The 17,426-nt window shown below is 48.0% G+C and overlaps 1 protein-coding gene across 1 annotated transcript in view; it reads left to right on the top strand.

Annotated features, from left to right (window-relative positions):
• Positions 1–17,237, top strand: part of PMFBP1 (polyamine modulated factor 1 binding protein 1) — a 49,431-nt gene extending 32,194 nt beyond the window's left edge. Inside the window, exons 11-21 of the mRNA XM_028143259.2 lie at positions 1,263–1,452; positions 1,602–1,755; positions 2,666–2,833; positions 3,060–3,197; positions 7,716–7,880; positions 8,408–8,575; positions 8,861–9,028; positions 9,857–9,960; positions 10,468–10,542; positions 12,638–12,873; positions 16,962–17,237. Of these exons, the coding sequence (XP_027999060.1) occupies positions 1,263–1,452; positions 1,602–1,755; positions 2,666–2,833; positions 3,060–3,197; positions 7,716–7,880; positions 8,408–8,575; positions 8,861–9,028; positions 9,857–9,960; positions 10,468–10,542; positions 12,638–12,873; positions 16,962–16,984 (1,589 nt within the window). The 3' untranslated portion in view covers positions 16,985–17,237. The remainder of the gene's footprint in view (positions 1–1,262; positions 1,453–1,601; positions 1,756–2,665; positions 2,834–3,059; positions 3,198–7,715; positions 7,881–8,407; positions 8,576–8,860; positions 9,029–9,856; positions 9,961–10,467; positions 10,543–12,637; positions 12,874–16,961) is intronic.
• The last annotated feature ends 189 nt before the right edge of the window (positions 17,238–17,426 follow it).

Here is a 17,426-nt window from a genome sequence, read left to right as displayed (position 1 = left end):
GTTTCTTAGCTTTGGAGACACAACAGGTCCCACAAACCTCATAATTGTTCCCTCCCCCGACCCCTGCTCAGAATCATTCATCCCTAAGACTCTGCCCTCTGCCCTCTTCCTCTCCTCATTTCCCTCTACACTTGTTCTTTAGTGAACGCCTCTCCTCCTTGGAGCTGCATTGCCCTGCAGATGACTCCAAAACCTAGGCACAGGCCTGATTTCTCACCAGTGGCCAGTCTTATTTTTAGAGACTAGCTCCCCCTGGGCAACTCACCTTCCCCTCTAACTCAGCATTCCCCAACCTATTCTCTCCCCTTAAAATATTTTTCTCCCTTCTTACAAGGTGTATAATTATTTCCATAGTGACACCACCTTTCCTCCAGTGTCCTAGGCTGAAAAATGAAGAGGAGACTGATGTTTAAAGTAGAAATTATAGTAGAAACTGTTGGCTATGGGGATATATTTGGCATAGAGAAACTCCAGTAAGCAGCTTCGTGCCCAGTGAAGGCAAGGACGTGGGCTAAAGGATAGTGCAGGAAATCGTTCTCCATTCTACTCCATCACAGTGTTCCTAAAGCAACTCTTTCCTTCATGTCCGGTTCCTGCTCAAGAACCCAAAAATCAAGTCTAAACTTTCTCTCAAAGTCCTCCAAATCCCCCTCTAGTTCATGCACTTCCTCAGCTCTGTGTCCCAGAACTCCTACCCAGTTTCCTTTCCAATCACACCAGTCTCTGCCCATCCTCCCCCCTCAGGCCTTCCCCTCCCCTTCACCAAGCATTTACGCTAACATTCCTCTCACCTGGAATTTCCTTCTTCTAAGGTGCAATCCTGCCTCTGTTCCTCTGTAAGTCCACCTCCAACGGTCCTCACATTGACGTGCTTCCTGAGCTAACAGCCATTGCAAGTGTAACATTACAGCGCGCCCTTATCGAGAGGGGCAGCTATGGCTCCTCACTAGATTCTAAGCTCTTAGAGGGTCAGGGCGTGTGCCCAAGGGCAGGATGAGGTGCATAAGATGCACTGAGCCATGCCTATCAATTCGTTTCATTTTAGTGAAGAAGGAGACCACAGCTGAAGGGTAGTTGAAGACATATGATTTAACAACGCTCCTTAAGAGCGATAACGAAATGGAGAGAAATGAGGACAGATGGGAAATTGAAGCAGGTCATGAAGGAACGGACTGTTTAACTGGTCTGATTTGAGAGTCTGATCTCCACACATCCTTCCTTCTCACGAGGACATGCCCCTGGCTTGTCTCCTGTCCTTGCAGCTCAGCAAGCAGCCCAGTACAAAGAGGAGGCCGCTCTGGCAAAGACGAGCCTGGAGGATTCCCAGAGGAAACTGCAGAACTGCGTTCTCCTGGAGAAGCAGAAGGCCGACACCATCCAGGAGCTGCAGCGAGAGCTCCAGAAGCTGCAGAAGGATTCCCTGGCGGCTGGGGAGGAACTTGCACCCAACAGGTACCACAGGTTTACCTCCGGAGAGAGGCTCTGTCCCTAGTGAGCCAGCCAGGACACAACGGGCCACTGCCCAGGAGTGGGCTAGCCAGCTCACGGTCCATCCACACAGGCCACAGCCCGTCCTCCTACTTCCTGCCATTTTGCTTTAGGAAACGGATAGAGGAGCTGACATCGGAACTCTCTGAGACCCTGAGGAAGCTTGAAATTTCAGAGAAGGAAAAGAGGCAGTTTCAGAAGACAGTGACTGAGCAGGAAATGAAGCTAAATGAACATCTAGAGCGTATCAAAACCCTACAGCACCAGGTATGAAGGACAAGTAGGCTGCCAGCCAGCTCAGGCATTTGCTCTGTTTAACATTAAATAGATGGGTCTTTATTTGGGAAGATGCCACCAGCAATCCATGGCGAACGAATTGTCTGGAATTTGTGTTAGAATGCTAAGCCAGCTAGTCAGCTCCAGTTCCCATGACCAATAACAAGTATTTTCAAGTGCTAGGCTTAAAAATGGTCAAAGGACAGCCCTAGCTGGTGTTACTCAGGGGTTAGAGCACCAGCCTGCACAACAAAGGGCCTCAGGTTCGATTTCTGGTCAAGGGCACCTACCTGGGTTGCAGGTTTGTTCCCGGCCCTGGTCAGGTGTATACAGGATGCAACCAATTGATGTGTCTCTCTCATCTCTCTCTCTCTCTCTCTCTCTCTCTCTCTCTCTCTCTCTCTCTCTCTCTTCTCTCCCTCTCCCTCCCTCCCTCTCTCTCTCCCTCCCTTCCACTCTATCTAAAAGCAATGGAAAAATATCCTCGGGTGAGGATAAATAAATAGTCAAAGGACAATGTGTTGTTGTTTTTCTAGGATTCAAAAGCTATCCTTGTCAGTTAAGTTAAAACCTTTGATCTCTGAATTATTCTTTCTGCGCTTTTCTCAGATCTTTTTAAACTTTATTCGCAGAGGTTTTATGTGGAAAGAGCTGGTAATTGGGAGAGAAGGTTGATACTGTGGGAGCTGGTTCTATAAATAAAATAAGTTGTTATATCTACTTGAAAAAATGTAAAATGTTGCTGAATATCAGAGGAAACTTTTACATGCTAAATAACCAAGAAGTTGTCCTCATATTTATTTCAGCCATTCCCTGTGTACAATTGTCTGGGTTTGTTTGTGTGCTTTTCCAAAAATATGCATTCTAAAACTGTCTTTCAGTTCAGTTTTTATTTTCTCAGCACAGAGAGCTAACCAGCACCAAAACCACTCTAGAAGAGGAGCTTAAGGAAGTAACAAGGTTACTAGAGGAGAAACGGGAACAACTGAAAAAAAGTAAAGAACAGGAAACGTTGGTGGAGGTAGAGATTGAGACACTCCGACAAGAATTAAAAAAAAAAGAAAAGATGGTAAGAAGGAGAATCTTGGAAGACTCGAAACAAAACGGAGGCTGTGGGTGCTCAGACCTCAGGGAGGAGGGAGGGAGGGTGGGAAAGGCAAGTGAAGAGGAGAGAGAAGGCCTGAGATACCACAGAGCGCAGAATGGAGCTGTGGGTAAGGAAAGGAAGAGTGGGGTTCTATAGGAGTCTGAGGGTAACACCTCTTTTCTGGGCTTGTTCTTTAATTGGGGAACAGTCAAAGGAGACTTTACGGAAGTTGGAGGAGGAAAATGAGAATATCAAAGCACAGAGTAATCAATGTTCTACACAACTGGAGTCCGCTCTCAGCAAACAGAGCACCTCCCAGAAAGTCATCCAAGAGCTGACCAATGAGGTGAGTAGACAGAAACCCCAAGGGAGTAAGAAACTTTGACCCAGTGTCCCTTGGCCTGAAATGGGCTCCTAGCTCTCCTCCACCAGAGAAATGCGACTACCTGCTGGGCCCAGGGCATCCTGTGTGCCCCACAGCTCCACTCTCCTCCTTGAAGGGGGTGCCCCTTCAGTGCCCAGTTGCTCAGCCAAAGAAATGTTTCTTCCACATGTGGAAGGTCTTTTTTATTATTATTATTGATTTTTTTTACAGAGAGGAAGGGAGAGAGATAGGGAGTTAGAAACATCGATGAGAGAGAAACATCAATCAGCTGCCTCCTGCACATCTCCCACCGGGGATGTGCCCGCAACCAAGGTACATGCCCTTGACCGGAATCGAACCTGGGACCTTTCAGTCCGCAGGCCGACGTTCCATCCACTGAGCCAAACCGGTCAGGGCATGGAAGGTCTTCTTTACAAACATCTGGTGGACCTCCCAGACTATCTGGGCTTTGGCATCAAGTCCTCCGCTGTTGCATTTGAGACCAGAGTTGAGTGAATCCATTGTTTGGGGCAATTTGCTAGGGAACACTTCCAAAAATAATACCAAAGCACAAAAAGGGGATGGGAGAGGAGATGGTTATTTTTCATTACACAGATAAAGGTGACAGAGAGGAGCAAATGGCACCAAACATATGTGAGGCACGGTGCTTGCGTTCAGTCATCACTTACTGACTGTCGACTTAGGTCCTTTACATGCCTTCCGTCTGCTTTACTCCCAACAAGACATGCATTACTATGATCCTCGGTTTACAGAAAAAAGAAAGGCTGAGGCATAAAGTGACTAATAAGTAAGTGCTGGGATGGGCCAGGATTTGAACCTGAATCATCTGAGTCTAACATCTAACCTCTTTTCCCTTCATCCTGAATGGCAATACTTTCCCCAACTGAATACACTCCATCTTTCTGGGCAAGAAACAGTTAGAGCATCTTAATAGGTGGTCTCTTGGGATACAAATGAGAGACCAGCAGCTCTGATTCCTTCACAATATTTTTTTAAGTTAATTTTAAAATACTATGACTATTCTAAGTGTAGGAACAGCACTGCCACATGGAACTTTTTGCAATGGTGAAAAGCTCTAAATTACAGCTGTCTAAACTCTAAATTACAGCTGTCTAATACTACATCCACTAGCCTAATGTGGTCACAGAGTGCTTGGACTATGGCTTAGTATCTCTAAGGAACTGGTTTTATAATTTTAATATTAACTAATTTTAGTTTTATTTAACTGAAAATAGCCTCATGTGGCTAGTGCCTACCATATTAGACAGCATAGAAACTCATGTTTCTGGAGATTTTCCCTCCAGAGATATAAATCTCTCCTTTACTGTGATCCAGAGTTGAGTTCTGAGTCACTCAAATCCCTGAGGAACCACTCTGTAAATAAGGGATACTACCTAAGTATTAATATGGACCTGCCATTACATTTGCCAAAAGAAAGACAGCCATGTCAATGTGGAAGTAAAAGCACTAATTTCAGAATTCTTTTGGTGGGAGTCAGGAGGCTAGAGGGTTTTTATGTATGTGTAAGCATGTTTCACTTTTTAAAAGTATGCCCCAAGTATGGTAGACTTTTTGAATCAATTGAAATAGCCATTAGAAAGAGACTTAGTTTTGCCCAGCCAGGTGTGGCTCAACGTTTGAGCATCAGTCCAGGAACCAAGAGTTCACTGGTTCAATTCCCGGTCAGGGCACATGCGCCTGTTGTGGGCTCGATCCCCAGTGGGGGTGAGCAGGAGGCAGCTTATCGATGATTCTCTCTCGCTCGCCCCCTCTCCCTTCCTCTCTGAAATCAGTAACAATATTATTTTTAAAGAAAGAGACTTAGTTTTGCTTTCTAAAATGTATTTTTCTTCCATCAATATTCTCAATTTTAAAATTTCCCATCTGAAGTGAAGCTAATTTATTTTTTATTTATTCTATATTTGGATATCTTATTAAACTCACTTATAAGCAGTAATAGTTTTTCAGTTGCTTCTCATGGATTTTCTAAGTTATGGTTAGATCATTTGCAAGCAACAATTTTCTAAACCTTTGTAATATATATTACTCATTTTTCTTGCCTTATTGCATTAGATACTGCCTAAAGTTGAACACAGTAGCATCCTTTTCTTGCTTTTAATGTTAATGGAATTCATGTTTCAGTCTGATATTCCCTGTAATGTGCTGAATAAAATTAATAAAGTGATCCTAATTTGGGCCCATCCTTGCATTCCAAGTATAAGTCCTGACTGTGTATATCTATCACTCTTTCCATCACGCTTTGGAATGTTCTAAGAAGTGAAGTAAGGCCAGTAATACAGTAATCAAGATATTAGTATAGGATATTAGTATAGGATGAGAGTAGAAAGATAGGTAGGGGTAGACATTGTGGCCTCTGTTAAGAAATTTTGGGTTTTATTCTAAGAACATTTGATAGACATTGATGAAATTTCCTCAAGGGGCAGAGGAAATGATTTGATCTGATTTCAGTTTTCAAAATATAACTTCACCTAATGTGTGGGAATGGATTGGGGAGAGGGGTCAGTGTGGGAGTGAGGAAACCAGTTGGGAGGGTATTGCTATCTAAGTTAGAGTGTTGTCAGTTAAGACAGAAATCAGCAAATTCTGGATATGTTTCGGCAGTAGAATCAACCAGACTGACAGAAAGTGAGGAATATAGGATGACTTAGTGGAATTCACCTATAAAACCATCCAGGTCTAATGTCTTTGGCAAGGAGAGAGTAGATCTTTATGAGAACTTTTTGTTAAAACTCTTTGATTTTTTAATTTTTATATATGTATGTATATATAGTATTTTTAGTATCTTTTCCTGAGCTAAACCACTCATGTTAGAGAAGTTTAAGATAAAGCTTCCATTTCAATGTCTAGCATCACTGTGATATTTTTACCACCTTTATTTTTAGTGTCTCACCTCTATGGTGACATTTCTCAATTCGGCCACCAATTATCAAGAGCTTACGGTGAATTGTAATTTCTCCAGCAACTCCTCTGGTTTACTGTGCAGACCCAGGTGACTCCATGGTTTTCCAAAGTCTCCAAAAACTGTACTTTTATTTGCAGAAGAACAAATTATTCCATCTTTAGGATTAACTTCACCACCCCCTCCCAGATATATAAATATAGGGGCAAAAATACAATCTAACGCTTCTCCCACTCACTAGTTCCTAAGGTCAGAGATACTCAGAATTCCACTTGAAAAAACAATAAACTTCAAGCACTGAGCAGTTACTGAAGAAAACCCAAAAGAGTGTTTCTCTGTGTGTGTGGCCAAATAAGAATGCAGTGTACTGGAATACCAAAACACAGAAGTCAGGCACATGAATTTCTGAGGTCTCCCTCCTGCTTCCAGACTTAGATGTCGATCCTGTACTTAAAGTACAGAATAAAATGGCTAATTACTTAGCATCTTCATGATCATAGCTCACAGCTATGTAGTATTTATAACCTTACAAAGCCCTTTTACATCCCATTTGGTCATCACAAAAACTCTATGAAGCAGTTGAAAGTATCCTGATTTGCAGAAGAAGAAACTGAGACTAAGAGAGATGAAGTAAATGACAGAACCAGGACCTCAACATAGGCCCTCTAACTCCCAATCTCCATTCCTTTTAACTAGCACGAATACTCAACACTGTTTAAGACACAGACTTTCGTTTTTAAATATACTTCCGCCAGAACTGTGTATTCAGTGCATCTCTAATTTCAAACATCGCCCAATGCAATATTTCACTCAGGCCAAAAAGGTTAATATTTACTGAGCACCTATTATGTGCCATACCCTGAGCTATAAGTGATGGAAGAAAGCACGTGCAGGATGTGAGGGCGATCTGGCTGCGACATCTGTCACCCCATTGATCGCCAGGGTTGATTCGGCTGATCTGGCTGGCTAGGCGGGTGTCCCCCTCCTCCCTCACCAATCCATGTGCGTCCCTCCTGAAGCTGTGCGCTCAGTCGAAGAGGACTACCTTCCCCCCAGAGGAGAGGACCGGTCTTCGGTCAAGGGTATATGAGTAGCTGCGCTCCCCTGCTAGAACCTCCAAACAAGAAAGCACGTGCAGCCCTATTTTCATGGGGCAGTAAGTCTAATGAATTGTGTCAGGAACAAAGTGAGGCATAACGCACACACCTGAGATACCATATCACGTCTCCCATCCTAGAATTGGATCTCTATCAAAGGCTGCAGAGTCTGTGAAAGGGATTTTCATGTGCTTGACACATCATGGCCCAGAACCTCCAGGAGTCCTTGTATTTGGGGGGACATGCTAACTAGAAGGGGAACAGTGGGGAGAGGAGTGCAGAAGAGCCCGGAATGGCAGCTCTTCCTTTTACAACAATGCGGTGGAGATGGGGGCATTATCACACACTGCTCTGCGGGTGAGTGCAGAGAGAGGAGAGCCCAGGGCTCGTCCTGTTTCCTGTGGACACAGAGAATGCCTCCATAGCCATGAACCTTGACAGTGATATTCCCCCTCCCTAAAGGTAGCCTCTCAGAAGGAGACCTTAGTGAGTCTGCAGACCCAGCTGGACAAGGCTAAGCATAAAGAGCAGCAGTTTCAGCAGACCATGGTCAGTAAAGAAGTCTATGAGGAACTATCCCGGAAGTCAGCTGCCTGCCAAGACGACCTGACGCAAGCTCTCGAGAAGGTGGGCCACACCCTGTATCTCTAGGACAAAGACATGTCCTTGCAGCGGGAGAGGCATAGAAACCAGTTTCCTACACTATGGACTGTCCCCGAGGCTCGTGCAAACCCCGGCACGAGCTGGGATGTCTGTCCAGAGAAGGCCTAATTCTTCTGAGTAAGGGTTTTGGGGAGGGCTGGGAGGAGCAGGAGGGAGGCCAAATCTGACAGATCTTTCTGCCCAGGGGTGACCCAGGGCAAGGTCCTTCCAAAACCTGGGTTATCAGGTAAATTCATGCCCCATCCCTGTGCTGACCATGTCTGACCGATCCATTCATAGGACTAAAAAGAGAGGTAACAGAGGAGGGAATGTAGGGATGCAGAAACCAACTACCGTCACTTCCCGCCCTCTGTGGGACAGCAGGAAAGTGACCAGTGTCTGCCGCCCTCGCTAGAGGACAGGGAGGGTTGGAACCCTTCTCCATTCAGGGCTCGGCAGAGAGGCCCACAGGGCTCTGACAGCCACCTCATCCCCTTTGTCTTTACCTAAAGCTCAACCACTCGATCTCAGAGACCAAGAGCCTGCACCGAAGCTTGATGCAGGCCCAAGATAGGAAAGTTCAGCTGGAAGAGGAAATCATAGCTTATGAGGAGAGGATGAAAAAGCTCAACATGGAATTAAAAAAACTTCAAGGCTTCCATCAGGAGAGTGAGATAGAGGTGAGGAGCAGCCTGGGGCTCAGGCTGCCATCCTGTTCCAGGTCCCCAAGGTCACCTCTTACACCCACAACTATTTAGCACTGAGCCATAATGGGTTCCCTCCCCTTGTTTGGTCCTGTGAGTTTAAGGCCCGGAGGCAACGATCAGAGCAGCAGCGCCCTCTGCTGGCCACTGGCAATAAAATGCCCCCTAACAAAGCTGAGAAAGGGCCCTCTGGCCTGGTCATGGGTCTCTGGGGCCCGGGGGCAAGCCGGGGTCTCCTCCTCACTTTGCGGCCCTGAGCAGGTACACGCCTTCGACAAGAAGCTGGAGGAGATGAGCAACCAAGTGCTGCAGTGGCAGAAGCAGCACCAGAGTGACCTCAAGATGCTGGCCGCTAAGGAAGAGCAGCTCCGGTCCTTCCAGGAAGAAATGGCCACCCTGAAGGAGAACCTCCTTGCCGACGAGAAGGATGTAGGTGCTCCTCGACTTCTGGTCACTTCTTCCCACTTCCTCCCAGCACTGCCTACAGCCACCTGGCTACCGTACAGCCCTTGGTGGGGGGTGGAGGTGCCTGGGAGCAAGGAAAGACTTGCTCTATTCAGCACAAAGCAGGGTCTGGGTGCTGTAGCGTCTGTGTTGACCTAACCATCTTCCTGTGGCTTTGTTGATAGAGCTACTGAGCCAAACAAAAGCCCCATTCCAGGGGAGAAAGAGTGCCACCTCCCTGTCAGGTGCCCCAGCCGCCCCCCTCCCCCCCCCCCCCCCCCGACTTAGAAAGCCCACGGGGCAGTTTCCCTCCAGAACCCATTCTGATGCTTTTCTTTTCCCTGTAGTGTAGTCAGCTAAGATCTTAGGATGTGCCCCATGCCTGGCACCCTGAGCAGTGAAATTCATGGCAGGAAGCCGTAGGATATCTTGGGGTGGCCACAGGGCCTTGGCTCCAATGGGGGGGGCGGGGGGCGGGAAGCCATCTCTTCCTCAAGATATTTTTTCTTTCCATATTAAAAAATTGGCTTAACCGATCGTTTTTTTAGAACAATAATGCCTTTGGCCTGAAAATAAGTGTACAAGTCCACTTTGTCTCTACTATACTAGTAAACGGTGGCTGCTCAGAGATGGCACCTTTGTGTGGGTGCAGCCGGCATGCTGGAGGTGGCATCCTGCTGTGGCAGTTCCAACTCTGGCCAGCAGAGGCAGTGTTTCCTCTCCCAGGAAGAGAGAAGAAGCCTGACTTGGGAGCAGGGAGGTGATGGGCCCATGCTCCCACCCCTTACCATCTCATTTTCTTCTCCTACAAAGCCCTGTTGCCTGCCCCAGCGGCCTGTGCTCAAAGACACCTGCAGGCTGCACCGAGAGAATGATCAGATCATGACCAACATGGAGCAATGGGCAAAAGAGCAGAAGTGAGTAAGGAAGAAATAAGGCCAGGTCCCAAGGCCTGGGCTAAACTGAGGACCCATACATGTACCCAAGTATAGTCTCTCCTCTCTCTCTCCCTCTCTCTCTCACTCACACACACACACACACACACACACACACACACACACTGCCCTTCTGGGAAGCTGACCCCATCTCGGCCCACACCCAAGTCTTGGGGGTAAGCCAGAAGGCCCTGCTGACGTAGAAGAGAAGCAGCTCTGATGGGTGCTTCACTGAGGGTCAGATTTCCTCTTCCCAGCCTGGGGTCCGGCTTCGCTGCCTAGATCCCTTGAACTCGCCTGGGATCACAGGGAATCTGCACAGGAGTTGAGTATGGAGAGTCCTCTTAATTGCCAGGGCCCAGGAAGGCTCCAGCTCTGGGGACTGGGGCCCCGCAGAAGCCTTGCTGAGAACACCCAATCTCCCGTGTAGCCGGCCCATGCTCTGCTCACAGGGGTCTGGGAACTCTTTTCTCGTGGATTTTATTACAGGGTCGCCAATGAGCAACTAGGAAACAAGCTCCGTGAACAGGTCAAATACATTGCCAAGCTGACTGGTGAAAAGGAGTAAGTCATCCCACACCACCCTGGCTGCGGCTTGGGCCCTAAGTAGAAGGATCGGCCAGGAGCCAGGGCTGGCTTTCTCACTGGCTACGTGGGTCAGACCCCAGGAAAGGCCTGGGACTTTGAAAGACCCCAAGTCCTGTCCACATCTGTGAGACCTTGGACACATCACGTTACCTCTTGAGGCCATAGTTCCCTCAACAATAATAAAAGGAAGTTAATAGTCTCCACGCGCCTTCCCACTGTCACTTCCTGTGATTCTCCGAGGTCAGAAACGCTGAGAGGGAAAGGGCACAGAAAGCAGACTGTGTTAGTTGGGGGGAGGGGGGGCGCCAAGCTGCTGTAACAAAGATCTCCAAGTGGAGGAACATAGAACATAGAAGGAACAGCTCTAGGAGGTGAGAAGTCCAGCTTGGTGGGGTTCCTCTGTCCCACAGGGTCATTTGGGGACCTAGTTCCTTCTACCCGTTACTCTACCCTCCTCTGGGCCTTGCTTCACTTTCATGGTCAAAGCTGGATCAGCAGAGCGTGGCAGGAGAGGAGTGTTGGAATTCGGGAAGGGGGTAAAGATAGGAATGTCTAAAACTGAGATTTCCAAGGGGGAGTAGTAAAAGGAAAGACAAGCTCTAGGGCAGTGCTTCCCAGTCTCCTGCTAGAGAACACTCAGAATGTGATCGCACTGGTTTGGCACCGGGAAGGGTCTGGGATGGGGTTGCTTTGACCAGTCAGCAGCTGCCCCAGACCCTGCACCAAGGGCGGAGGTATCCCAGCACACCTAGAACCAATCCATTTGTAGAAGGCTCCGTTCCAGGCTGCGACCTAGAGAGGGGTGCCCGAGTGGAAAGAGAGGGCATTGGAATAAGGAGGTAGGAACGGAGAGGCTATGGCTTGGATAGAAAGTACGAAATGGTGAAGGCATCGGGAGTGCTGACAGGAGTGGGCCAGACAGAGTGGCAGAGAGCCAGGGGCATGGCGACCCCACCTGCAGGCCCAGGGGCATGTGGAATGCGGCGACCACGTGAGGAGCTCCAAGGGGCTGGGTGTCTTCCACTCTGGCCAGGTTTATAGACAGCAAGAGGGCAAAGCACAAGCCCAGAGGGGAAGTTGAGGATGAATTTCTTATTTGACTTCCTTTAGAATAAAAAAAAAAAAAACATGAAATTCTTCACTAGGGTAAAAATATTTTCTGAAAGGGTTTAACGAAAAGAAAAATTGTCCGAATCTGAAGGTAACAGAGAACTTCAGGCTTTTTCTTATATTGTGCCAAGCTCTGGTCCTCTCTTCATAAGGAACCCATTCTTTAATCTCTTTGAAGGAAAACCATCTTCGAATAATAATAATAGCTCCACTGATATGTATTATGTACACATGTGAGGCACTAAGGGCTTTACCTGTGTTAACTTAGGCGGATGAGGAAAGAGGGACTCACAAGCTAAGTAACGTGCCCATGGCCTCACAACTAGTAAGGGCAGAGCCAGCCCTCCAGCCCGGGGAGTCTGGTCCCTGAGCCCTTGTCACCCTACCCTCCACCTTGATGTGAATAATTGCCATGGATCAAGCCGCGGGAAATATGTAGAGTTATCTTCCCCGTCACCTGCATTACAGCCACCATTTTCTCATTGTAAAACGGGGATAAGCCACTCGCCCGAGCTCTCAAACAGAGCCGGATCCCCGTGCTTCCCACCTGTCAGCAAAGGGGTGTGAAAGAACTTGGACTCGGGCATCAGAACGGAGTGAGAGTGTTTCCGAGGCATGGCCAGGAGAGACACATGGTCAGAGTTGTTCCTAACAGCCCTCCGGCTCTTCCAATCAGATCTCTCCCATTTGTCACACTCAGTTATCCCCGTCTAACAGCTGAGAAAACAGAGCCAGAGCTGAGATGACTCAGTGGGTCTGGAGTCCACCTCAACCCCAGGCCTGGCCTCTTCCAGGGACACACAGAGGCTGCATTCCCACAGAGCACGTCTGAGAGGGCTCGCTCTGGAAGGAACCAGGCGTCCAAGGCTCTCCATTCTGGGGTGCCTTTCTCTGTCCTTTCCTGGGGGGGACCAAGGAGCTGACGCAGACCAACACCCACCTGTCCCCTTTCCTTCCCCAGCCACCTCCACAATGTAATGGTCCATCTGCAGCAGGAAAACAAGAAGCTGAAGACCGAGATCGAGGAGAAGAAGCTGAAATCCGGGCACCAGAGGTTCTGCGCGAAAGGGCTGAGCTCGTGCAAGACAGAGCCCACGCAGAGGAAGGTGTGTGGCACCCTGGACTGGAGGGGGACGACCCAGAGCCTGGGCCAGAGAAGGGATGTCACCAAGTTTGTCGGGACTCCGCTCTGCTCAGGTATGTCCCCCATCCGTCTTTTGCCACTTACTGTGATGTTGTCTTAGTCCCATGGGTCAAAACGATAGCAGCCTGATATTATTTTTCAAGAGATCACTGGATTGCGAACTCAAAAGGGAAAAGGAAACAAGGCAGAACCAGAGACCACTGTTTCTCTGTCTATAGACAAGGCTTGTTCTTCTCACCCTTTAAGTGTCTTTGCTGGTACCCAGTGCTCATGTCTCAGATCTGCCCCTACCCTGACCCGCTGGAATTGTGGGGACAGAGAGCCGCAGAACAGGCATCTTCCGCCTGCAGTGTGTTCTGGGAGCCACACGAGAGCGCCCTGTGCCCTGCACAGCCATCTTTTCTGCCACACAGACGCCCTGTCACCATGAGGAAAATCACACTGCAACCGAGCAGCCTTCCTTGCCCAAGGCCAGTCCTGAGGAATCCCCTCATTAATTTCTCCTCAAGTCAAGACTGTCGCTTCCTCCCGATTCCCTACGGTTCTTCATATTGCTAGAACCAGCGCCCTCCCCTGGGCATCATTCCCACACGTCTCTCAGAGGACAGTGAGTCCCCATCCCTCCCTCTTGACCTGGATCAGCTCCTACGAGAACATATCAAGGTCCCAGCCTACTTTGCAATATGCTGATGTTTACTGAGTTCTGTCCACTTCCTGCAGGGGAGGGAGCCTCGGCACCCTACCTCCATCTCCAGGCCCAAACCCTAAAATAAAGACATGCGCACAGCAGTCCCGGTGAGCTCCTGGCATCCTGCAGACATCTCTGGCCCCTCCAGCCCCCAGCAGGGTGTTCACCACTGCTTTCTCTGGATTCTAATAAGTATAGGCCTCTTTCCCATTTTTAGGGGTTGTCATTCCCAAAGCGAGCTCCTGGATTCATTTATAAACCAACAAGAGATACTTAGCTCCTTTTTTATTCTTTCTATCTTTGTCTGGAATGTAAGAAGAAAAAAAATCTAAAAACCTTAAAGAGGAAAGGAATCCTGAGGTACAAAAGAAAGGACGAGAAATAAGTGAGGCATTTTCCAAATGGAGGGGGAGAGTTCGCCATCTGCTTCCTCCCCGGCCACCACATTTCATTCCTCCTCCTAACAGTTTTATGCTTTTCCCCAGCCAGCTCAATACAAGTAAAACTCCATTATAACAAACTCCAAGGGCAGCTAAACTATTTTATTGTGGTAGGATTTTGTTAAACTGAGAACATGTCTAGAATTCCTATTTCTAATCTGTAGGAAATTGAGAGAAATGGCTACTAAGGTAAAGTAAGAGAAAGAAGTAGAAGATCTTGCATTTCAGGGTGGAGGGGAAGGGAAAGCAAAGGAAGAAACCCACTAGTTGGTAGCAGTTCTTAAATAACCTCCCTCCCCAGCCAAACAAAGGCCAAGAAAAGTCACTGCTTACAGCGATGCCCCTGCCAGAACTCGGGAAAGGCAACGCCAGGGGGGCAGCGGGAGGCGGGGTGAGGGCACATCTGGTCGTTTCTTCTGTGGTGGGTGTGGTCTGCTTACACTCTTTTGACTGTGCTCCCCCATTTGACTTAGAATAAGGATTTATTTTCTGGAGGAAACAAAGACGGGAGAACCTGGTACTAATAATAGCTTCCTGCTTCTAGCCTGTGGACCATTTACTTAAACCAAAGTTCAGTGTCATTAAAAGTCCCAGTACAGTCTACTAAGGCATTTTTTGACTTTATTTTACAAAGAGGTTTTCTACATGTTGGTGAAAGTGACAATATCTGGATACTTTGAATATTGTACATTTTTTCAAAGTTGTCTTTCACTTCCTGTGGGGTGATTTCACTGGAGCCAACCAGGTAGCAAGGGAGTTATGGGGAGCAAAGGTATCGCAGAGCCAGAAAAGCATCATGATGTCACCCAGCTGTCTGGCCTTCAGACAGGACAAGGGGCAGGGAGGCTGAGTGTTGCCTGCCTATAATTCTTTAAGCCAGAGGTGGGGAATCTTCTTTCTGCCAAGGGCCATTGGATATTTATAACATCATTCAAGGGCCATACAAAATTATCAACTTACAAATTAGCCTGCTCTATTTGGTCAAACAATTAACTCACCCCTAATACCTTGGCAGGGCCTGACCAAATGATCTTGCAGGCCTTACAGGGCCCGGGAGCCAGACTTTCCCCAACCCTGCTAAGCAATAACCAAAGTTAGTTCCTAAAAAGTAGTTTAAACAGCTGACATTTTTAAAAAACAGTTTCTGTATGATACTTAATGATGGACACACGTCATTACACGTTTGTCCAAACCCATAGAATGTGCAACACCAAACATGACTCCTAATGTAACCTGTGGACTTTGGGGGAGTAACAATGTATAGGTTCATCTAGGGTAACAAAGATACACTCCATTATACTCTGGTGGGAGACGTTGATGGCAGAGGCTGCGCATGTGCGGGAGCAGGAGAAATCTCTGCACCTCCTGCTCAATTTTGCCACATACCTAAAACTGCTCTCAAAAAATAATAGAAAAGAAAAAATGACTACAAAGCTAGGACTTAACCAAGGGGATTAGAAACAAAACTAGAGGCCCAGTGCATGAAATCCATGCACTGGGAGGGGGGGCGTTCCTCAGCCTGGCCTGCACCCTCTCGCAGTCTAGGAGCCCTCGGAGGATGTCCGACTGACAGCTTAGGCCTGCTCCCCTTAGTGCTGCCACGGAGGCTGGAGAGGCTCTTGCCACTGCCACTGCACTAGCCAGCTTCTGGCTAAGTGAGCCCGGCTTTTGGCTAAGTGGTGCTCTCCCTGTGGAAGCTCACTGACCACTAGGGGGCAGCTCCTGCATCGAGCGTCTGCCCCTTGGTGGTCAGTGTGCATCATAGCAACCAGTCATTCCACCATTCAGTCGATTTGCCGTTTGGTCGATTTGCATATTAGCCTTTTATTATATAGGATAAGTGCTTCAGCCACCCAGTGAGAGGATGCCACTCAGATTCTGATACCTAGGACCAGCAGAATCCTGTGTAACAGATCCTCTCCATCCACCAGAGTATAATTCTCTCCCTGGGCTAAAGGGGCCCAGAGCAAACATTAGCCCCTCAGCCTGCTTCCTTACTGAAGGGAAGAGGGAGCTCCCTGAACCACCAGGTTGCCACATACACACTTGCCTTTTGAGCCTCCTCTACACAACCCAGCTGAGGGGGAAGCTTCCTGCCATGGACAGGGCCTGGCAAGCAAACTCTGGGGTCCCCAGAATGAGTCCCCTATTTCAGCCCAAGACCCTCAACTGTTGACATATCCAACGTGTCTAAAGCACCCAATAGGCATTCAAGGAGATGCACGTGACTGATACAGGCAGGGGAACCCTGAAAAGACAGTGCAACAACCTTGCTGCTCCCTCAAACCCAGAAGTCTAAAGGCCAGTCTCAGGAGGCACTTCAGGGCTGTTGTCACAGAAATGCTTTTGTACCTCTAGGAAAAGATTTTCTCACCTAAGACAGTGGTCGGCAAACTCATTAGTCAACAGAGCCAAATATCAACAGTACAACGATTGAAATTTCTTTTGAGAGCCGAAAACCAACTTCTGCACATGGGCCACGAAGTTTCAATCGCACTGTACGTGTGCGCCCGCATGTGGTATTTTGTGGAAGAGCCACACTCAAGGGGCCAAAGAGCCGCATGTGGCTCGCGAGCCGCAGTTTGCTGACCACTGGCTTAAGGGAATGATGGTAGGAATCAGAGCATTAAAGCTAAAAGGAACTTAGAGGTGGATCTGAATGGACAGGATCTGCCAACCAAAAAGCATTGGAGACACAGGTGCAGACTCTGAGGCAGCCTTCGGTAGAGCCTTGGGGAGAGGAGCTTCCCCTCATCTGGTGGCACCCAGGTGTGCCAAGTGTCCCTCGCCAGGTGTTCTTGCTTTTAAACTAGAAGGTCAGATTGGACTCATGGTTTTCAACACCTCTCTGGCCTCAATTTTCTTCTCTAAAGAACCTGAAGGTGAGTTTGTGACTCATCAGAGCCTTTCAATAATAAAGCCATGAATTGAAACCTCAATCTTTTTCCTTTTCTGTTGCATCCCAAGGCCAAGTGTGTAAATAGATTACATCCCAGCTTACTTCTCTCCACAGAGCAAGTAGACAACTTCTGCTAGCCCTTCAACCCAGGGCCAAGAGAGAAGCCTTCCCAGGCAAGCAGCCAGAAGCCCTCTCTTCACTCCAGAGCTGCGAGAAGTCCGTTTCACCTACATTCCCAATAAAGGCGGTTAGAGGTAAAAAAAAAAGAAAAAGAAAAAAAAAGAATGGAAGTAGAGGTGTAGCTGGTGCTGGCTGGTAAAGTCTGGCTTCCAAACTCATCCTTAAAATTGATTTAAATTTTAACCTATAATGAGCTGTAACAGATGGAAATCCAAATCCCAGGAACAGAGTGGGGAAGGGAGTGGAACTGAGTCAGCAGCGTGAGCCACGCACCTTGGGCTCTGGCTGAGGGCTGGCCAGTATCCAGCTGCTTCTTAGCCCCAAGCCTGTCGGTGCTGCGGCCCCAACACAGAACCTTGCACCCAGCACACCTGGTAGAAGCCCAACCCTAGGGAATCA

This window comes from Eptesicus fuscus, chromosome 21 (assembly GCF_027574615.1).
Source record: "Eptesicus fuscus isolate TK198812 chromosome 21, DD_ASM_mEF_20220401, whole genome shotgun sequence".
Classification (NCBI taxonomy): domain Eukaryota; kingdom Metazoa; phylum Chordata; class Mammalia; order Chiroptera; family Vespertilionidae; genus Eptesicus; species Eptesicus fuscus.
This window is presented reverse-complemented; position numbering and strand designations above follow the sequence as displayed.